This window comes from Rhamphochromis sp. 'chilingali', assembly GCF_963969265.1.
Source record: "Rhamphochromis sp. 'chilingali' genome assembly, chromosome: 3".
Taxonomy (NCBI): domain Eukaryota; kingdom Metazoa; phylum Chordata; class Actinopteri; order Cichliformes; family Cichlidae; genus Rhamphochromis; species Rhamphochromis sp. 'chilingali'.
This window is the reverse complement of record NC_137931.1, coordinates 42,863,456-42,884,453: the sequence shown is the minus strand read 5'-3', so window position 1 is coordinate 42,884,453 and position 20,998 is coordinate 42,863,456. Positions and strand designations below refer to the sequence as shown.

The 20,998-nt window shown below is 40.0% G+C and overlaps 3 protein-coding genes across 5 annotated transcripts; 1 reads left to right on the top strand and 2 right to left on the bottom strand.

The window, feature by feature from the left end:
- Window positions 1–1,495: 1,495 nt before the first annotated feature.
- Window positions 1,496–3,793, bottom strand: ccl44 (chemokine (C-C motif) ligand 44; the record flags this gene model as incomplete). The annotated part of the gene is made up of 5 exons (XM_080878289.1): window positions 1,496–1,579; window positions 1,696–1,776; window positions 1,895–2,035; window positions 2,720–2,853; window positions 3,730–3,793. The coding sequence occupies 4 exons, from the start codon at window positions 3,791–3,793 to the stop codon at window positions 1,738–1,740; spliced, it is 378 nt and encodes a 125-aa protein (XP_080734415.1). The 3' UTR covers window positions 1,496–1,579; window positions 1,696–1,737.
- Window positions 3,794–11,412: 7,619 nt separating this feature from the next.
- pole4 (polymerase (DNA-directed), epsilon 4, accessory subunit) lies at window positions 11,413–13,776 on the bottom strand. The gene is made up of 4 exons (XM_080877331.1): window positions 13,384–13,776; window positions 12,318–12,402; window positions 11,848–11,889; window positions 11,413–11,682 (listed from the first exon to the last, which is right to left on the bottom strand). The coding sequence occupies exons 1-4, from the start codon at window positions 13,630–13,632 to the stop codon at window positions 11,669–11,671; spliced, it is 390 nt and encodes a 129-aa protein (XP_080733457.1). The 5' UTR covers window positions 13,633–13,776; the 3' UTR covers window positions 11,413–11,668.
- LOC308393514 (serine/threonine-protein kinase NIM1) lies at window positions 12,411–20,775 on the top strand. Of its 3 annotated transcripts, none has more exons than XM_080877330.1 (5): window positions 12,411–13,010; window positions 15,722–15,824; window positions 17,395–17,697; window positions 18,037–18,305; window positions 19,318–20,775. In XM_080877330.1, the coding sequence occupies exons 2-5, from the start codon at window positions 15,803–15,805 to the stop codon at window positions 20,068–20,070; spliced, it is 1,347 nt and encodes a 448-aa protein (XP_080733456.1). In that variant the 5' UTR covers window positions 12,411–13,010; window positions 15,722–15,802; the 3' UTR covers window positions 20,071–20,775. The 3 variants fall into 3 exon arrangements, with proteins under 3 accessions (XP_080733456.1, XP_080733455.1, XP_080733454.1); XM_080877329.1 differs by lacking the exon at window positions 12,411–13,010 and adding an exon at window positions 13,911–13,969; XM_080877328.1 differs by lacking the exons at window positions 12,411–13,010; window positions 15,722–15,824 and having other exon boundaries at window positions 17,261–17,697.
- The last annotated feature ends 223 nt before the right edge of the window (window positions 20,776–20,998 follow it).

The following is a 20,998-nucleotide window of genomic DNA, read 5'->3' as shown; positions in this document are numbered from 1 at the left end:
CTGACGAGCCCAGGTGTAAGTACGCTCTTGAGACTCGACTGTACGCTGTGTTGGTGTTTTCCTCCGAAACAATAAGTTCCGTTGGAGCAGCCTTTCAACGCCTCTCTCTGTCTCTCGCAAGCAAAGTTGACCCACACAACAAAGTAAAGCTAGTTTTCGGCTACGAGCCCGACACGGAACCCACTGTATTAGCCAGAGGTCCTTTACTACGGTTCGGAGCCGCGGAGCCTTCAGTAACAGTAATAAATCACAGCAATAGTACATTCACGTAGTTGTAAACAGCATGATAATATATTAAGTAATCCAGCGTATTAAGAATACGTTACTCTCATCGAGTAACGTAACGGAATACGTTACAGAATACATTTTGGGGCATGTATTCTGTAATCTGTAATGGAATACATTTTAAAAGTAACCTTCCCAACACTGCTCATAGGGAGTCATTTGATTGTTTTCTCTGTATTACTGTAGGGTCTTTACCTTTAAAACACTTGATGTTATATAAATAAAAGTGAATGTCTGTGCAGTTGTGAGAGATTTTACTCTTTTTTGTTTGACTTTGAGCTACATCAGTAGCACGCTGTAGAAAGCGATACGCAAACATCTCAAGATTGAAAAAAGACGCTGCAGCCCTTCTAGTTATTATTTCAGATTTATTTATAAAATTGTTCACTCGAGATGCTGTGTTTTAACATATAGTGCATTCTCCTACGATGCAATGCTTGTGTGTTTCGCACACAGTCGAGCCCTCTAAGTTTTAACAGCCTGGCCATGTGGTGAACTGAATCATGAACACTTTGGCATAGTTTAGTGACAAACTATTGTTTAAACGTAGAAATGTAAACTCCAAATAGATACTTAAATCTGTCGCTGATGCCTGAGGGCCTAGTGTTAGAGTCACATTTCATACAGGACTTTACAAACACGCAATATACAAAATGGACAAAATATTAGGAACATTTGCTCTTGAGCTATATTGAAGGTTGCATCCAGGTGAAACATTCACTCTGAGTCAACTGTGATTTTTTTTTTTATAAACAGTCAAATATAGCCTGAAAAAGGAGTTGTAAACCATACCACTGGAGACATGTTATCTCAATATTCTGCACGCTCAGTGTACCGTAACCAAACCCCATCTACTTTACTGTATGAAGTGTCATTACACATTTAAGGTATACAAGTCACAAATAACCATAAGAGTATCTTGGTGATATACAATATTCATATCACTGCTCATTTCATTACATCTGTTTCACTGATTTCACATCAGCCAGGAGTGGTTATGCTTTTTTATAGAGGGAGACACTTTCAGGCAGTCTCTGGCAAATAACAGTATAAGCCATTTTAAAAAAAATCTTTGCAACATATCTTACAAATAACACCCCCTTTGTTGAGAATGTTCCAGCCACATACTGGGAATATTTCAAGCAGAGTTCATTCTTAAATATCTAAATATGTATTGCTGCCCAGGTCCAGTCCCAGGGAGACGGATAGTGTAGATAGAGAGAGAGACACGATGATTGGAGAGTCAGCGAGCTTTGACATGTAAAGATGACAAGCTGCTGAAAGTTTACTTGGCCTGCAGAAACACAGGAAGACAGCTCAAAATCCCAGATGAGACTTTTAGAGATTTACTTTACATATAGCCTACATACCAAGTTTATATGAGTAATAACATACGGAAAAGAGCCTTACTTATGACTACAACTTTTCCTCCATATTTCCTCCATCGCTCCATCACTCCACACTGAGAACCACCAAGTGGTCCTTCTTGACCTGAAGACATGGAAATTATGACTTTGCAACACTCCTCAGTTTCACTTCATCAAGCTGCCTTTATTACATCTCAGGTGTAGAATACAGTAAAGTAGCCGTGTAACAGACTGCGTCTCACCTCTGACATGACAGGAAGGTTGTCAGAAAGGAACCATTTGGTTTGGCGGGCCTTGTCTCTCTGTCTCTGGATGAGCTTTCTTAGCAACCTCTTTACCTTTCGGTCTCTGGGGTCTGCACACTTCACCGCCTTCTTCGTGTACAGTCTTTGAAAGACAAATGCAAATTATGTGCAGAAGTTGCAGGATGACAGTACAAGGATGTGCTGAAGACTCGAGACAAAGGATGGAAACACACCGATTTGAATGTGCTGCAGTAAGAAGGAGAAGATCATGCTGAGATCTACAAAGGTATTTGCCAGCTATAGCCCAAATTAAAATGAATATTTATATACTATAAGATGATAAAGAGGGGATTTTGTATTTCCCCCTCTAGTATAACGAAGAACAAATTGCGATCAAACTAAAACAGGTAACGAAAATAATGCCTCGTATCCAACGGATGAGAATTCAGTGCTTTTGTTAACTGGGCCACATGAATAAGCAAGCTCTTCATTCCCCAGCTTCATCAGATTTCCCTGACCTGCTGGAAACAATAGGTATCACAATGTAGTTTACTTAAATAAACCCTGCTGTTCTGACTGACTGACTGGCTGCAGCAGGGCTCAGCTGGCTCAGAAGGTATTTTCAGATGGCTTGTTATTCCCACATATTTCCTTTTTCACTTCCCTGGCAATTACAGCTCTAAGCCCTGCCATAACAACATGACCTGGAAAGATGACAATGCCTCTCAGCCCAAGCTCTGCCCTCCTCTAACGAGAGGCATATTTTCCATTCCTGCAGATTGCTGTGTGCTCTTTAGCTCCAGGAGTGGATAGTTGAAATACTTGCATGATGGCTTGTATACTGCAGTCGGGCCCCTCGGTCTGCACCTCAAACCGCAACACATCTTTGGTACGCACCTTGCCGTGGGAGTATAGCATGCAGCACTGGACATCGTTCTTCATCTGCACACCTATGGCTAGGAAATAACACGGACAAAGGAAGACAAATGAGTCACTGAAACGAAAGCAGACTGCCAGAATGATGCTGAACTTTCAGGTGTTTCACATCATTGAATAGATTTCACATTCAATTACTTTTTTGTGAAAACGGGATGCTAATGCAGCATCACGCCAGGCAGAAAAGTTTCAAATAATAGAAATTATTGCAGATTATCAGACCCTAAATCTGAGCGTTCATATTTATAGTTTTTCAGCACTGTCAAGTCCCTGTTCTGATATTAGCAAAGACCGAAGCAGAGTATTTTGCACATGCCCCACATATACGCAGAGTCACATATGGACACACACTAGAATGCCAGAGGAATTATAATGGCATCCCGTTGTGCTGAGAAACATACGAGCATGCCAGTGAAACGGGAGAAAGTGGTAGAAAAAGCGAGGTGTTTGTGTGTAAGGAATGCCATGATGTCCCTTCATCCAAATCTGTAAACAACTGAAAGTGTGATGTGAGGCAGCAGGAGCAAAATAGGACAGTGCTGCTTTGTAATGCCACAAATGATTTTGAAGCCATCCTCAGCCACATCAGTGCACTTCCAGCGCTTTGACTACATTTCAGAAAACAGACAAGACAACACGATCACGCGAACTGAGCCCTGACACAGTTGCTGTCTTTTCTCCATGTGTGTGTGTGTGTGTGTGTGTGTGTGATGTGATTTCTGCTCCTCTGTTTACATCCATGCCTCCCTCCCTGCTGCTCCTGCTGCTGCTATTCCTCTTTCCCTCTTCTTTCCTTTTCTGTCTTCGCCATCACCGTCTATGCTAGAGTGTCCACCTGCAGGGTGCATGCAAGCCATGCAACACACACACACATAGAAAGTATGGTTATGTCCTACCTTCTACAGATGCCAAGAGGATAACAGTCAGAGAGATAACAGTCAACATCTGCAGCATGAACATGATGAGGCTGGCAGAGGAGGAGAGGAGAGGAGGATAATCTACTCTGTCACCTCTCCCTCTATGGCTGCCTCTCTTATACTACTCCCTCCCTCTCTTTATACCTCCCTGCCCATCTCTCACTCACTTTTACCACCTCTCTTTTTTGTCTTACTGTCTTTCCCTCCCACCGTCTGTTTATCCATTTTCATTCTTATGCTCAACTAACTCCCTCCTTCTTTTTCTTTCACATTCATCTCACCTCTCCCTCATTTCTCCCTTTCAGTCTCCTCACTCAAGATGCCAGGCCTGATTTATTTCATTTAGGGTGTTAAATTACTCCTTCATTCTTTTTTCCTTTGCTTTCCTGCATTTTTCTCATTGAGAACCAAAATAGATAAAAGGCGAGTTATCAAGAAGTATTCAACATGCAGCATTTATGTTAATTCCCATGATAAATCCAGTTATTTGGCTTTTTTTCATTTCCAAATAACAAAATGAATGTAAAATGGTTTGCAGCTGTACGGGCTGTAGGGGAAGCGGTAGTATCTGAACTTTATCTGGATCATTCTTACCACAGAGTTTTCTGTCTGCCTCCTTTAGTATATCTTTATCCTGATGTTAATATGAGTGATTGCTTTAAAAATGTCTCTTTCAGTTGTCATTTTAAATGGCAATAAATGTTATTCATGTAACATTTTACAATAGATCAAAAAGTCTGAGGCAGATTCATGAAATCTATTTTTTTTAGATACATTTTATGCTCCTTTAACTCTTTAAAGCCAAGTTTTTGTGAGTTATTCAGATATCATCAGTGTGATTTTTTTCCTTCAAAAACTGAAATACAAAAAAATGTCTGATGTAGCAAATCTGATACAAATATCTTATTACTTTTTTGCCATCAGAAGGTTCATTAAACACAAAACATTATGATATTTCATGGTTCAGGCTTTAAAGGCTTAAACTGCTACATAAAAGAAAAAAGTTTTCTCATTTAACATGCTTAATATCCCTTTATCTGCTCATTTTGAGCTCCTTGGCCTCTTACACTGTTAATTTTCATGTTAACATTACGTTTCTATGCTAATGATGCACCGCTGTAAGCAGTCATTCAAAAAGTAAACAAAGGGCTAGCACCTTTGTTGGTGGAATACAGATGGTAAGTGGCAGCCATGCTGCTTGTCAAATGCACTTGCTAACTGATTATCAGAAAGTGTGAGCACCTTTATAAAAGCTGAAGCTTTAGAGGTTCTGTTTGGAGTCAGATGTGCAAAAATCCCAAGAGCTACATCTCAGACTCTACAGACCTCATTAAGCATGTTAGATGTTAAACTTTATGGTAGTACAATTAGAAAAACACTAAACAACCATAGCTTGTTTCTAAGGGTTGCTAGGAAACAGTCTCCTCCATTCAAAACAAACATAGCAGCACAGCTTAATTTTTGTGAAATTACATCTAAACAAACCACAAGACTTCTGAAACAGTGTTCTTTCCACAGATGAGGACACGGTTTTGGCCATAGTGCCATATTTAGCCCAAACCAAACACAGGCTGTCAGCATGAACACCTCATACTTTCAGCTTGTTTTGCAGCCACAGGACCTGAACACCTTACGGTCATTGAGTTGACTCCGAACTCCTCTGTATACCAAAGCAACCCAGAGTTACATGTAAGGCCATCTGTTCAACAGCTAAAGCTTGGCCCAAAGTCGGGTCACGCAAGCAGGACAATGATCCCGAGCACAGCAGCAAATTTACAACTGAAAAACAAAAGAACGTTGCAGTGGCTCAGTCAAAGTCCAGACCTTCGTAGAAAATCTGGCAACAATGTGAAACCAATCTGAGGCCTTTTAATTCTAGTCTGGTTTTCTTACTATAATTTCGTTTGCATGCCTTGGCTCATGCTGATGCAAACTTGTCACCAAGTAAATGTTATAAATTTACCTAATAAAGTAACTCAGATGTTTGAAAATATGTCCTAAATGTTTTTGTAGTCTCTCCTTTTCTAACCATAAATCATTATAAAACATTGTTTCATTTATTTTGTTTCATTAACCAAACACCACACGAATACGCTGGAGGCACTATGTTAGCACACTCACATCCATTACAGGGAGACTTCAACAGAAAACAACATCAGGATCTAATTATACAGACAGGAACTAGAGAAACTGATGTAGGCCTGCATCTGTCTCAGGAAGGTATTCCTTTGAACTGGCCCTATGATCGAGAAAAATGACAAACACACTTTGTCAAAGTCTGATTAGGCTGCCAGCAACATTGTATAAAGTGATCAATCAAAGGCTGGATTAAGTGTGAGAGATGCACAAATATTCCCACATCATAGGGCTGAAGGCACTTAACGTGTCTGGAAAACTAATAACTTATTAAGAAGAATTATAGCTCTTATAGGTGTGGTACACAATAAGTGATAATACACAGACAATATATCACAGCTATCATATTTAAAGAATGTTTTTGGACTCGTGCAAGCCTAGAAATTGAAATTCATAGTTGGCATCATCCGCTGTGTGAAAATTTATGTGAAAATAAATTGTAGTGATCATTTCTAGGTGTGTGTGGAGTTACTCTGTTACACCGTTAAGGAAATATCACCTGTTTGTTCAAAAGCTATCACGTCATACCCAGGCTGACAACTAACATGGAGCGCGTATGTCAAAGAGAAACGTAGCGGGGTCTCATGACTGTGCTTTACTCTGATCCGCTGTGGCAAGTTATTCGTGTTGGATTGACACCAATGCCTGACATTCATAGTTGATGGTTTGGGAAGATGAAAGGACTTCAGTTGACATGGTGCCTTGCTATTTAGGTTTGGCCATGTATCTGCAGGGAGAAACATGAAGTATCATCAAACAAAGCTGACACAGAAATGTAATGTACATTGTTCTCATTCTGCGCTGACAAGGCTTAAAAAACAGTTTGGGTGAATCTGGTAGAAAAGAGCCGTTAAATAATTATATGGATATTTTAAGGGGGTAAAGGTGATATTTTCCCTTCTTGTCACACAAATTAAGCTTGCAAATTCAAACCCATCAAACTTCATTACTATAAATACTCTGGATTTACTGTACTTTAGAAAAGAATGCATTAGACAAACTTTCAATATGCTGGCAGGGCAGTGCTGGAACAATGAGTTGCATTTCATGTAGAGAAATGTTGCTTTAGACACTAATGTAGCACATATAATGGACACATTTTGTTGGATTTTATTGATGTGGGGCTGTCTAAGTTCCTGTGGCTCAACAGATCTTAAGAAGGAACAAATTATCCTTTGGCTACTGCAACATACCAAGAAATATTCAGACAACATGGCAACAAAATGTCTCCTATGGAACCCTGGATATGAAAATATGCAGACTGTTGACTGAGGGGTGTGTTTGGGGTAAAGCTGTGTACGTGTGTGTGTGCGTGCGCATGTAAAAGAGAGGGGGATTCAAGAATTTGACCCAAGAAATCAGGTTGGAATCTCAGCTGTAAAAACATACCTTCCACATGACTACAGGTCTGCCTGTTAGCCCTACACTTTACGGATATCTCTGCAGTGATTAAATATCTCCTGTCAAGGTGTGGCGACCCAGAAACACGAGGGAAATCAAAAATAAAAATAACAGCAGTGAGCGATCGGGGTGACCAGAGTAATGTTAAGAGCTGGAGTTGTACAGAGGCATAGTTTGACCTCCAAAAGATGATGGAGGGCTCAACCCACTGAACTGGACACACGGTCTTAACAGATCGGACTGTGCTCCCAAAAAGGGATTTGTAAGGGATAAGATGCAGGGGGGCAAATGCTTGATATAATCTTTGCAAGGCAGCAAACTGGGAGGTGTACAAAACAGACAACAAGCGGCGTGGAATGCAATTTTGAAAACTGAATTAAGCACAGCACATTTTTTTTTCATTGTTTTTTGTGCTTAAAATACTGAGCAAAAAGTTCCAATGAAATGAGTGCACAAAATTCAAGGACAAGTTATAACCTGCAATTCCTTTTTAAACCTCACCACCATAGGAGAGACCAAAGAGCTGTCTAAGGACATAGGAGACATGATTGCAGAGTGCATATTAATAAATGAAGGAAAGACAGAGTAACTGTCAATCGCCCTCAGGCTGGTACCCCAAGATGTGCATCATCAGTGATCATGGGAACAACAAGGGATAACCCTAGGAATGCAAAGCAGGACCCCGCTCACCAAGAAAACCAATGGTGACAAGTTGCCAGGTTGTGGTTTGAAAACTTGCTCAAGAAGGCCCATTCGGAGAAACGTTTCAAGGTTGTTAGATGAGACCAAAATTGGGCTCTGAACATTTAGAAAGAAATGACTGTTGACTATGGCCCAAAGAACATCATCCCTACCAAACAGGCGGTGGCAGCATTGTGCATTGGGGATGTAAATCTGCAAAGGGTACAGGATTGTGCAGCACCTGCAGCTTAACCTCCAAATCTGAGGCCATGGTTCTCAGTTGGAAAAGGGTGGAGTGTTCACTCCAATCCAGAGACAAGTTACTGCCCCCAATGGAGAACTTCAAGAATCTCAAGGTGTCCTTCATAAGTGAGGGAAGACTGGGGCAGGATATTGACAAATGGACTGTTTTGGTGACATCAGTAATGTGAGTGGTATGAAACCTATAGAGAGAGCTGAAGCTTTGTGTAGCTAAGTGATAATCTAGAAAACTTAAGGATTTGTGAAAGATCTATGAAGAGCAGTGGCCAAAAATCCCCACTGAGTGCACACGAACCCGGTGACCAACTACAAGAAACATTTGACAGCTCCGCTTGCCAACAAGAATTAATCCAAGTAATAAATCATATTTTCCAAGGGGATACTTCTTTCCTTCATTTTTTCATAAGTGTTTAAAATTATGACTTAAAAAGGGAGAGAAATACTTATTTCCCCCGCAGCAGCTAAAAATCATGTTGTCAATGCCAGCATGTGGAGAGCATTGCAAAATCCTATGCTTAACCTTGTGATAGAGCTATTGTGTCCATTTTATGGTAATCATTGCATATCTAAATAAAAAGAATGCAAATAAGTGCAATTAAAATTCTTAAAATTGAAAAGAGGTCTTGGCTGTATTAAATGCCACTTTAATTTTACTAGTTTGTTATAAATAACTAAGCTTTAAAAAGCCAAGGGGTTAAAGCTTATCCCAGCATGCCATTTCCCCCCATTATTATAAAAGCGAATCATTAGGCCAACCGGCCCTGGATTCATATTTCATGTTCTGCTTTGGACACGGGAAAGCTCTGCATTTTATCTTCACATGAGATTTCCTTCATGGAATGTCTTAATCGACTGTGGAAATAAAATTATGCTTCAACATGCGATTATATTTTATTAGAATAGAGCACCGCATGCTCCCCTGTGCCAGTCAGGCATTCCTCTGCAGGGAGTTGACGGGACCCAAATATCTGTGCTTCACACAGCTCTGTTTCATTACCCCCCCTCCCCACACCCGAAACACTAAACCTAGAAAATCTGCTTAAACACACTCGAGCATTTATTTTGAAAATCCGCACTACCAAAACTCAAAAGGTCTTGATTGAGCCTGGAGTGAGAAACTGGACACTCTGGATATGTTTAAAAATTGCTGCCAAGAAGAAAAGCACACATCTTATGTCCACAGAGATCCAACACATTCCTAATGCAAACTCGAGGGTCGCTGTGTTGCACAAGAAATCTGACCTTCAACATTTCACCACTGGCTGCGGTGCGCTCTGTAAGAGTCCAAAACTCAATGTTCCAGCAATGGTAATGACATAATATTTATTCCAAGAGAATTATCTTAGTAATATTTGAAAAAATAAACATCTCACATAATACGCCATCGTCTTAAATGCAGAGCATCTTTCATGTGTCACCTGCAGTTTTATTTGTTATGAAAAGTATGACAAGAACAAGTTTGCAGAAATAATTGTTCAGGAGATGCAGTCGAAAACTCTAAAAACTAGGCTGACCTTGAGGCTGCTGTAGAGCCAAAATACCCCGGGGCATCAGTAAACATCAGTAAAGGCCGTTCTGCTGAGAGTAGCCTTTTTTTCCACCACAAATTTAAAATATCAAACAAAATTAATTCAGTACATTCTTTACTACAAATTAGTTTACTGCAGTTATGTCCCCACTGGGAGATAACAGACAAGGATTCAAGGGAAGGGTAAACAACAAAGACATTTAGAAATCCCTTAAAGTCCTTTAAAAACAGTTAACAGGCTCTGGGGAGACAGATTTATGACTGATGCTTTTACTGCATAGGCAGTGTGTTTGGGATCACGGTCGTGCTGAAAAATGAAGCCAATCAGACACTTTCCAGATGGTATTGTATGGTGTAGTACTTTTCTGTGTTCATAATTCCATCAGTTTGACCAGATTTCCAGCACCACTGGCAGAAATGGAGCCCCAAACCATGAAAGAGACACCATTGTTTTACAGATGGCTGACGACAGTAGTGTACCTCTCTCCTTAAAATCTCCAAACACACTGATAAAATGTCAAATTGGGATTCATCACTTTTCAGCCCAGCTCTTATGTAATTTGGCATACCTCAGCCTTTTCTGCCTGCTTCAGTGAACAGTAGATGCTCCATCCACATTTACTTAAGGACATGAATTTCAAGTGCTGTTGATCGGATAGTTTTTAAGCCTGCAATTTCTTTTGAATTTCACAGAACCAATTTCCTGAAATGTTTTAAGGACACACAGCAAACCATCCTGACATAAGTTTTATAAATACTATTTTATGCTGGTGAAACTGTGGTATTTTTCATAGATTGAACATGAGAAAAGGGAACAGATTGTGTAACAAAGTGCAAAAACATACTATTTAAAAGTGGTTCTTTGCCAAGTGTTCTTTTATATTTATACACAACACCAGTTTGTTGCTTGAGTTGGGCGCCTTTGTTATGTTTGAATGATTCATAGCTCAGTGTTAACTGGCTTAATAAAAAAACATTCTTCTGAAAAAGCTCACGTCCAAGGACTGGATTGAAAATGAGTGAAAAAGCAGTCAAAATGAAAGGAAAGCCTGCAGAACTGCTCTCAAAACCACTAAAATTATTACAAGTCTGATTTCTTAGAAGTGAAACATAAAGAGACAAGAGACGGCTCAAGACATTTATACAGACAAAAAAAAATTGGTGATCTGATTTGTCTCCAAAAACTTCAAGATGTTATTCTATTATTTAAATACAAGGAGGAAATTCTACAAATGTGTTAGCAAGGGCAGGACCCTGGATAGCTCTGACATCACTGGATGAGCACATTTACTTTAGAGCAGGCTGCTTTAAAAACAAACAAACAAAAATACATCCCCCTGAACTGTGCAGGAGTAAAAAAGGAATTTAAAGTATGCACTTCAGTTTCTCAGCTGTGAGTGTTGCTCACAGTGCTTGTCATTCATTTTTCTTATGTTGAACCTTATTCAGAAGATGCTTAATCTCTTGTTTACCTCTGGGAGATCTGAAAAACTAGTTAAAATTGGGGTCAAGTTTGCAGTGCACGAATCTTTTTGCTTTTAATGTCACTCTGCAGATTTTAAATTGGAAAACTCCACTGAAGCCTGATATTATTACTCTTACAGCTTTACCAGTAATGCTGAGTGTGACACACACCTGCACAGACTTCATTCTGTTGTTTACATACTTTTATTTCTTGTACAGTGAATAGTATTTCACAAGTATATACAAAAAATGTACACATTTCCATCACAAGTCTTCAAAGTTAAGCATGAAAAATCTTGAGGAACCATCGTATAAAAGCATTAATAAATGTTGAATTTCAGATTTTGACTTAGAAAAGTAGCAGAAAGTTTCCAACAGTGAATTATGACCCTGTAATAAAAACTTGGATGGTTGCAAACAGTTTTGACCAGTCTCCTGAAGCAGTCTTTAATCCAGTGTGCCTGCAGAAAAAATAAAGTCAGTAAAACATATTCTGGTTCAAAACAGAGCCAATAAATTCAATATTAAGTGGAATACTGAATTTTGTGCATGTGACGAATTCAATCAGCATCGTAATCCAGACAACTTTAAAAGTTGTTTTCTACTTTTGTCTTTGTATGGCTTACCTTCAAGAAATGCAAACTCATCTATGGCTTCTATTGCATTGTCTGCGGAAAAGAAAACAAATGATACCATATTATCACAATATTTTACTCATGGTGTCATATAATTGTGAATTTGCAACATTTTGCAAAATGCTGAGTATTGCAATGACAGTCACAGAAAAGGAACAGGGGCCTAAAATTAAAGCACGTCCTGTTTCTTCAAGTCAAATCTCAGCGTGATATAGTTGTTATTCTGAGAAATATGTACAACTGTCAAATTCAGGCTTATGAAGCAGGTTGTATAATTATCTTTGGGTAAGACACTGATCACCGCTGGAGGATGACTGTGCCCCGGTTAGGTTAGAAGCACACAGGCACAAGTGCTTTGATGTTCTTTGATAGAACAGGAAAATGCTATACAAGCACCAGCCCATTTTCTATTTATGCAAGTAGACTTTAAATGGAATTAAGCACATGTTTAATCCACTTACCCAAGTCTTTTCTTTGCAAAGTTTTCCTCTTCCCTTGCTGTGCATACACTAGAGCATCTTTGGCGATCATCTCAACAAACAATTCCTGTACAAAAAGAAACCAAAAAGAAATCATTCAAAATGAACCAGAGAAATGATCAGAAATAGATTTTTTTTTATTAACATAAGCCACTGATAAAATATATTTGTGCTGAAATGCAACTGTTTTTGCACAACTGGCTGTTCCCTAAACAGTCACCACAGCAGATCATCTGCCTCCATGCCACCCTATTGCTAGCATGCTCTTCTGCATGTCCTCCTTCACCGCATCAATGAACCTCCACTAAGATCTTTCCTCTTTTCTTCTTGCCTGGCAGCTCCACAGTCAGCATCCAGTATATCCACCATCTCTTCTCTGAACATGTCCAAACCATTGTCTCTGAAGTCTGTCTTTAACCCCAAAGCACTCAACCTGAGCTGTCCTTCTAAAACACTCTATTTCTAATCCTGTCCCTCTTGGTCTCTCCCAACGAAAACCTGAGCACCTCCAGCTCTGTTCCTGCCGCCACCATCTCCAAACCGTACATCTCACTGACACCAGGCCTTGTAAACCTTCCCTTTCCCTGCTATCCTTCTGTCACACAGTCTCCCAACACTCACTTCCACCCTGCCTGCACTCTCTTCTTGACCTCTCTTGAACACGGTTTGTCCCAGGTATTTAAACTCATCTACCTTCACTACCTCTGCTCCTTGCAGCTTTACTGTTACACCTGTCTCCCTCTCATTCACACATGTATCCCATCTTGCTTCTACTAGCTTTCATTCCCTATCTAGCATGATGATTGTTCAGTTTGACTCTAACATTTTAGTTAGACATTAACATGAGTAAACTCTGCGTTTATTCCAAAGGTTAACCTACACTAAAGTTTAAATATACTTCAGTAATTTCAGTAATCTGATAAATAAACTAAAATGAATTAGAAACATATAGAAAATAGATTATTTACTATCTGCACTTAAGTTTGTTAGCGTCATATAGAGTCAGCACTCGTGTTACCAGGACCGGTTAGGATATCAGTGGTCTCACCGTGGCTTTAGCGATGATGAACACAGACTCCTGGCTGGCGAGGGCCACGTCTGGGTCGGTCTTCATCAGAGCCTTGATGCGGGACAGCGGGAGTTTGGACAGCCGGCTGTGGCTCACCGTGACTGGGCCCGTCTGCTGCTGCTGGCCGCTGTCCTCCGCCTCGGCCCCGCGGGTCTCCTCCTCACTCTCACACCGGTCAGGGTCGTGCTCCGTTGCGGTCACAAGACTCGTCGTGACTGTTGCTGCCATTTTCTGATATTTTGCGCTAATTATATGACTTAAGAAATAAACACACACGTAGAAACGACTATAGTTTAATAGCTACATGTCACAGATAATAACATCAACAACAGCAGCGGGCGCGCGCCAGCATGTGGTTCCGGGCTTTCGTGATAAGGCCTGCGCTGATTCGTCAGTGAGTGCAGGCCCCGCCAACTAATCCTCTTCGGTGATTGGACAGATTGTGAATCCAGGCCTCACTATTGGCTAAAGTTAAACGTCATTCACCGCACATTGCCGCCTAGATAGCGGGGTGTAGCCGGAGCCCTACTAACCAAGGGGTCCGAGTGTAGACACGAAGTCGCAGGTGAAGTTGGCCACAAATAACACTTTGCTATTGTATGGTTAAAATATATCGTTTTTATAACTTTGTAATTTTACATTATTTTGTGTATGCGCTAAATGTTATTTTTTTTGTGACATTTACCAAAAAGTGGGAAAACTCAACTGTACTCCTCAATATTTCCACTAGGGGGCAGTGGGAACAAACTATTAAAAACAACTGCATAGTAATGTGCATCAGTATACGCTATTGTGAACTTATTGTGAACTCTATTGTGAAATATAAATGGCTTATAAAGACTTTAATGACAAGTCAGTAAAATTGTATTCATTTGAAGTTTTGTTTGTCTCTGGTGTCCAGTATTAGCTCTATTTTTAATGATTATTGTTGCTGTTAGATTCAACGCACTGTGTGGGTTCCTTCATCAGCTGACACAGAGGTCATCCAAGTGTGGATGTGGTGTATGGCTATGGCTGAACACTTTACCATCTAATATCACAACACCTGCAATCTTTTTAAGCTCTCTCTTGTTATGTGAATACAGCATGATTAATGGGAAGCTGAAGTTTGCTCTTATGGTCTCATGTGATAGTCTCTATTAACTAATTCTCTGTTATTTCAGCTGCTGTTTTATCTGACAGCAGTGTTTGAGTTTCAATTGAATGAATTCATAGATTCTCAAACCTTCTTTTCATCCATATCTGACAATATTAGCATTTTTTAGCCAATTATGACAGACATATATGTCTGTGTCTCTTCACATCATATTTTCTCCTGTGTAAAACTGGAAAAAAAAAATCAAAAGTCTACAAAACCTCTATTTCAGAATATACTGCCGCTTTATTTTCCTTGTGATAGTTTCCCTCATAATCACCAAAATCTGCAATGCTTATGATTCTCTGGTAACTTGTCACTTTCGCCGATGAGTACAGTGTTAGACCCACAAACCTTCTTCTTCTGCCTATATAAATAAAAACATCTTCCCTTATATGCATTTTTAAGGAATAAATGGCAAAAAAGCCAGATGTAGCAAATAAGATATTAATATTAAATTAATTAATATTAATTAATTTATTCTTATTTCATCAGAAGGTTCCCTAAACGCTATATTTGCAAAACAAAATAATTTTCTGGCAGTTATTTGAGAAAATCACTATATTAATATGCTTAATATGGTTCAGGCTTTAAAGTGTTAAAGAGCTTAAAGAGCTATTAAAGCTTAAAGCTGGGCTTTTAGTAATCTGCTAGTTCTTTTATGTTTCTCTACGTGTTTGCGTGGGTTTTCTTCAGGTAGTCTGGCTCTATCACAGTCCAAAGATTAATTTGTGATTCAAAATTGCCCACAGGGATGAATGTGAATAGTTTTTCGTCTCTCTGTGTTAGCCTTGTGTCAGATTGGCAACCTGTCCAGGGTGTACCCTGCCTCTCACCCTATAGTAGCTGGGATAGGCTCCAGTCCACCTGCAATAGAGTATCTAAATAGCACATTAAACTCTTCTTACCTGAATATTTTAATGTATGAAGCTGTTTTCATTAGCACTTTATTTTATTCCAGAAAGTTATTAAAACACTTTTTAGTTTTTATTTATTTATAATATTTTTATATATTTTTTGTCAGAGCTTGACGCCCACGAACTTGCTTTCATGTGTAAGTTACATGAGCATTATCATCATTATGAAAGCAGGCATGCTTATTTTTATTCATTGAAAGTATCTTTGCATCATTTCCATTGTGTCAGGTCATGTCAGCACTCCACTAATACACTCTGTTAATAGGATTGTGAGGACTGCTTTAGTCCACTGAAGCTCCATTCACATGTTCAGCCACAGTCAGGTGTTACACTCTGAGGAAGAGATATGAAGGACTCGCAGCTCACAGGTAAAATATTTTAGTTTTATTACTGTTATTGATCAGCTAATGTGATTCGTTTCTTTTTCATGTTGTTTTTAAAATTAGATGTACTTTTTTAAAAAGTACTTTAAATCATCTGTATAAAATCTCTTATCAACTGTAGCCTTGGTGATTAGATTTAGAAAACCCATATTTGGATGATTTAAAATTGTATTTTATTTCAGAAGCGCCAGATTGGCAACTGAATATATCTCCACTCTTATATGTGAATTTTCCACAAAAGATGGTTCAAAGCTACTCATTAAATCTCATTCATTGCTATTATTTTTCACAGTGACTACATCGCTCCAGTCATACAAGCTGTTACATTTACAGGTAGATTTAACAAGAATAATAGAAAAGCAGTTTCACATGGATCCAAATGCTGATAATAATCATCTGCCTGCTCAGTTTCATACGCAGCGTGGAAGTGTAATCCTAATTTGGCAACTCTGTTCATTCTTGTTTTGCCAGTCTAGTCTTCATTAGCATCCTATAAATAGCTGTCTGCAAGCTAAATGGCACTAATTCTCCATCTAAAAAACCCAAGTAATCCTCGGCTATATTTGATCGACAAAGTCCAAGAGGAGGAAGAACATAATCACACTGTAATGTTTAATATTTGTTTATTATTATTGGTAATACTTGACTGGCTGGTTCATTTTGCTCACAGTCGTTTTTGAGAGGTTATGCGTGCTCTCCAAGACGCCCACACAGGATTCAAGTAGCCGGTCTGGCACCTGACCTGACTGTTGGGTCAGATTTGAGACTCTATGCAATGCTCAGACTGTACTGCACAATTTCCTGTAAAAACAAAAGAAACGCTGTACGAGGCAATCGTTCGAGCCAAAGCATTGTTCTGTTTGAGAGAAATTTGTACACTATCAAAAAAAAAATTGTAATTAACGTGCTGATTCTTAAGAACTGTGTCCAAAAAAATGAAAACTTCAATTCCCAGAGCAGAAAAAACGGTCAACATCCTGCTTTTGTCCATTAAAAATGAAAACACACATATTGAAATCCATTTACCGTGATCCAGAAATCTTGTTTCCTGCATAGTGGTCACAACACTAACACCGCAGAGGTGCAATGTTAGTATTTTCAGAAACGGTGTGAGTGGAAGCTCTAACCAGGAGAAGAGATTCAGTTTTATTCATTTCAGATTATACTTTGTTTTTGTTCTCCTAAAGCAAAAGAATATAACATAAGCAGATGAGTGATAGCAAAATAAATTAAAACCCAGTTTGCCACATTCTTGTCTATCATAGCATCATTTTCAATAATATCCACTGACAGCTTAAAAGTGCAGATAGAAACTCGGGTTAAATTTAGGCAGAATACAGACCTGATGTTTTGACTTATGTGGGATGTACAGTTACATACCAGGTAAGTTAGCATGGAGGTCAACCATAAGGTACAGCTCTACTTGCACACACAAAGGTGTTTGTCTAAGAAGCGATGTCGTCTCGGTCCAAATCTAAAGGAAATCCTAATATTTCTGCTATTTCACGCAGCACTGCTGCAACGTTTTCACACTTTTTTTGCTTTTACTTCCAAGCCGTCAAAATGCGTCTATGGCCGAAAGAGAAAACGAGCAAAAAATCCAAAGATGACTCTCCGAAGACGCAAAAACCAGCCAAGCCCCTGGCTTCTGCTGCCACGTGTGCCACCCCGCAGCTGACTGACGCAGAGAGGAGAGCGCAGTCTCCGTTTGAGAGGATCGTCTATGACATGACCCACAACGAGAAGATCGTCAATGACCTCGTGCTCGGTCGAAGGATCGGCTTTTACGAGCTGCGTGGAGAAATCGGGCAAGGCAACTTCTCTACAGTTAGGCTGGGCATCCATGCCTTGACGAAAGGTAAAGAACCGTCAGTTATTTAGGATGTTCGTCCCAGTTATTCAGTCACCGTTAGTCATCTTTTTTATGTGTTTCAAACTCATTCCTGCTTCACTCACATTCCAGTGTTCTGAATAAGTGTTCAAGAGCACCATAAATCAGTGCAGACTTTAAAAAACGCTGCAACAATCATCCTATTAAAAGCTAATTCCCCTCCTTTTGATCAGATGCGTCTCGTCTGTTCTTGTTTTAAATCTCCTAAATGTACATCCGTCCTTATTTCAGTCCTTAACCTCATCAGACCTTCTTTAAATCTGTCACTGACAGCTAAGCCTTCTCCCTCCCCTTCTCCTGTCTCAGAGAGAGTAGCTGTTAAAATCATGGACAAGCTGCATCTGGATAAGAAGAAACAGCCTCTGACTTCCTCAGAGATCAGCTGCATGGAGAAGCTGTGCCACCCCAACATAGTGCGCCTTTATGAGGTGATGGAGACGAGCCGGAAGCTGTATCTGGTCATGGAGTACGGCAGCGGTGGAGACTTGTTCTCTCGAATCACCACGAGGGGGAAGCTTAACGACCTGGAAGCCAAGCTGGTCTTCGCACAAATCATCTCTGCTGTTAAGCACATGGTGAGCTTCGGTTTCACCCTTGGTCACAGCATGAGTCTGTGATATGTTCGCTGATTGAAATGTGGAGAGAAAGCATGGAATGAATTAAAAAATCCCAGCTTGACTCAAAATGTGCCAGACTTACGTGATCAGATTGAAACCTTAAGGCCTCTAACAATAAGTAGAGATGAGAATGTGAAACTGGGTCAAATCTGAGTATCGTGTTAAAGGATACTTTGACATGCAGGGTAGAGCACAGAGACCGCGCCACTGACCACTCGATGAGTAAACAAAGAGAACAGTTTAAGAGTCACTAATTCAGTTAAAATAAACTAAAACCAGAAGATGCATTATAAATAAATATTAGTTAAAGTGTATTATAGATAGTTGCAGTGTAGACAGATGATAAGCATGTAATTTAGGTGTCTGAGTCATGAGTAACTCACAATATCTGCTCCCAATAACGTTTTTCTTTGTAAAAATTATTGATTCGGGAGATTTCGATACATGAGCCACATCTGTGTAGCAGAAGGAAAATGTATCCTGGAATGGCCAGGCCAAACAATGCTTCATCAGTGCATGTGGGTGTTATAATAATAATAATAGTTAATTAGTTCCCTGTCCGTCTTTATCCCCTCTGAGCATCTCATTTTCTTCACAATAGGTTAGTTAAGCTGTTATAGTGGGCAAAGTTTCAAATAATGGGATCAGCTAAGTGCTAGCAGCTGCTCATATTAAATGTCAGAGTGGCCTCAGTCAATCGGACACAAACTGACTTCTGACACTGACTGCAAAGCTATTCTGATAGGGTCCAAAAATCAAAATGAGCAGAGTGAAAAATCAATCCTCTTTAAATCAAAATGTAGATATCCAACACAAATGCATTAATAACTTATCATAAGATGAAGCAAAGAAATGTTGCTATATCAGTGTTTTGCCCCACAGTGCAGAAATAAACCAGTGCGCTGGCGTTCTCTGTGAGCATTAAAGGAGAACTCTTTCTAAAATTGTCCATGTGTGTGTCACATTTCAGCACGACTGCAACATCATCCACCGAGACCTGAAACCGGAGAACATCTTCTACACCACCAGCTTTTGCATCAAAGTTGGGGATTTTGGCTTCAGCACAGAGAGCAGCCCTGCTGAGCTTCTCACCACCTTCTGTGGCTCTCCGCCCTACGCTGCTCCTGAACTTTTTAAGGAAAAGGGATACTCCGGATGTTACTCAGACATTTGGGCTTTAGGTATTCTCTTGTACTTCATGACAACAGCAACTTTACCCTTTTATGGGGAAAATCTGGGCAGGCTGAAGCGCTGCATCCTCCAGGGGGCTTACCGTATCCCCTCTTATGTGCCAGATCCGTGCCAGCTGGTCATCAAAGGCATGCTGCGGATTGTGCCTGCTGATCGCTCCTCTTTAACGCAGATTTCAGACAGTGCTTGGCTGAAGGGGATTGAGTTCCCTCGTCCCTATACGCCGTTGCCACTGTCTCCTGCTCACTTTGCACAGACAAATCAGACTCTGTGCGTGGAAGAGCAAGAGGTAAAGAGTTTGCTGTCGGATCTCGGGGTCGTGGCGCTTCATTTCCAGAATAACCCCTGCTTGGACTGCAGGAATCCACTGACAGGGGCCTATCGGATCCTCCTCCATCGAGTCCAGAAGAGGAGGTTGGTCGAGGCTGTGGGTTACTCTGTGCTCCAACCAGATGAGTACGAGAGTCCGAGCAAGTGGTCTGCAGCATCAGTTGACAAACACAATCCTTCCACTGTATGTGCAATACTATAACGACAAAGAGCTGCACCGGACTCCTTCATTTGTGGCACCAAAGCGACTTTATCACATGTGTGCGCTCTCATGCAGTCCAGGTATTATGTTACACACAGACTGAAGTGGCAGTGGATGTGGACGTCAGAGTGGACAGTTGTTTTCCACATTGTAAATCAATTACAGCTCATAGACCAGGACATGCCTGTGATTACATCACCAACGGCAAGATTACTGACGCAAAACACCTATCAATCACTAAATGGCTATCAGCATTTTCCAATCCTTCTTAGTCAGGACATAAATCTGACCTAATCCAGGTAAGCCTAATGAGACAGCCACAAGGGAACATGCTTGGCCCAACAGAAAGTAAAAAAGAAAATGTGTATCAGGAGGAAATATAAGAAAAAGAGAGAAAACAAAAAATAAATTGTAAAATTAGCCTACCGCATTTGCATTACAGCAAATGCCTCAAATGCCTTCATTGGGTATGCATGTGACGTAAAAGTGATTATAAATGCAGTTCACGTTGTTCACTAAGGAGGAGAGTCAAGCGCACAATGAATGTTGAGAGTATACCTTGGTGTTATTATATCTATTTTTTTCATATCTTTGTAAATTATTCTCATGTTTGCTCACATTTTAAAGCAATGTTTTCATAAATCCTCCAGGGATGCTGCCCTGAGCTTCAAGCCACGCTGTATCAGTAATTCTAGCAAAGATTAAGGCCAGATTCATTAAACAGAATAAAGTTATTTTCAAACAGTAATTTAAAACTGTTTCCCCTCTAATCTCCTCATCTGGACATCCTCCCCCGATTCTTTCCTTCCAGCAGGAGGCATGTTATCACAGGACAATGTGATCGTCTCGTTCTGCTGCATGCAAGACTCCAGATTTATATTGTTAAAAACTGCAATTTCTACTGGGATGCAAAATGAGATCTTCTTTA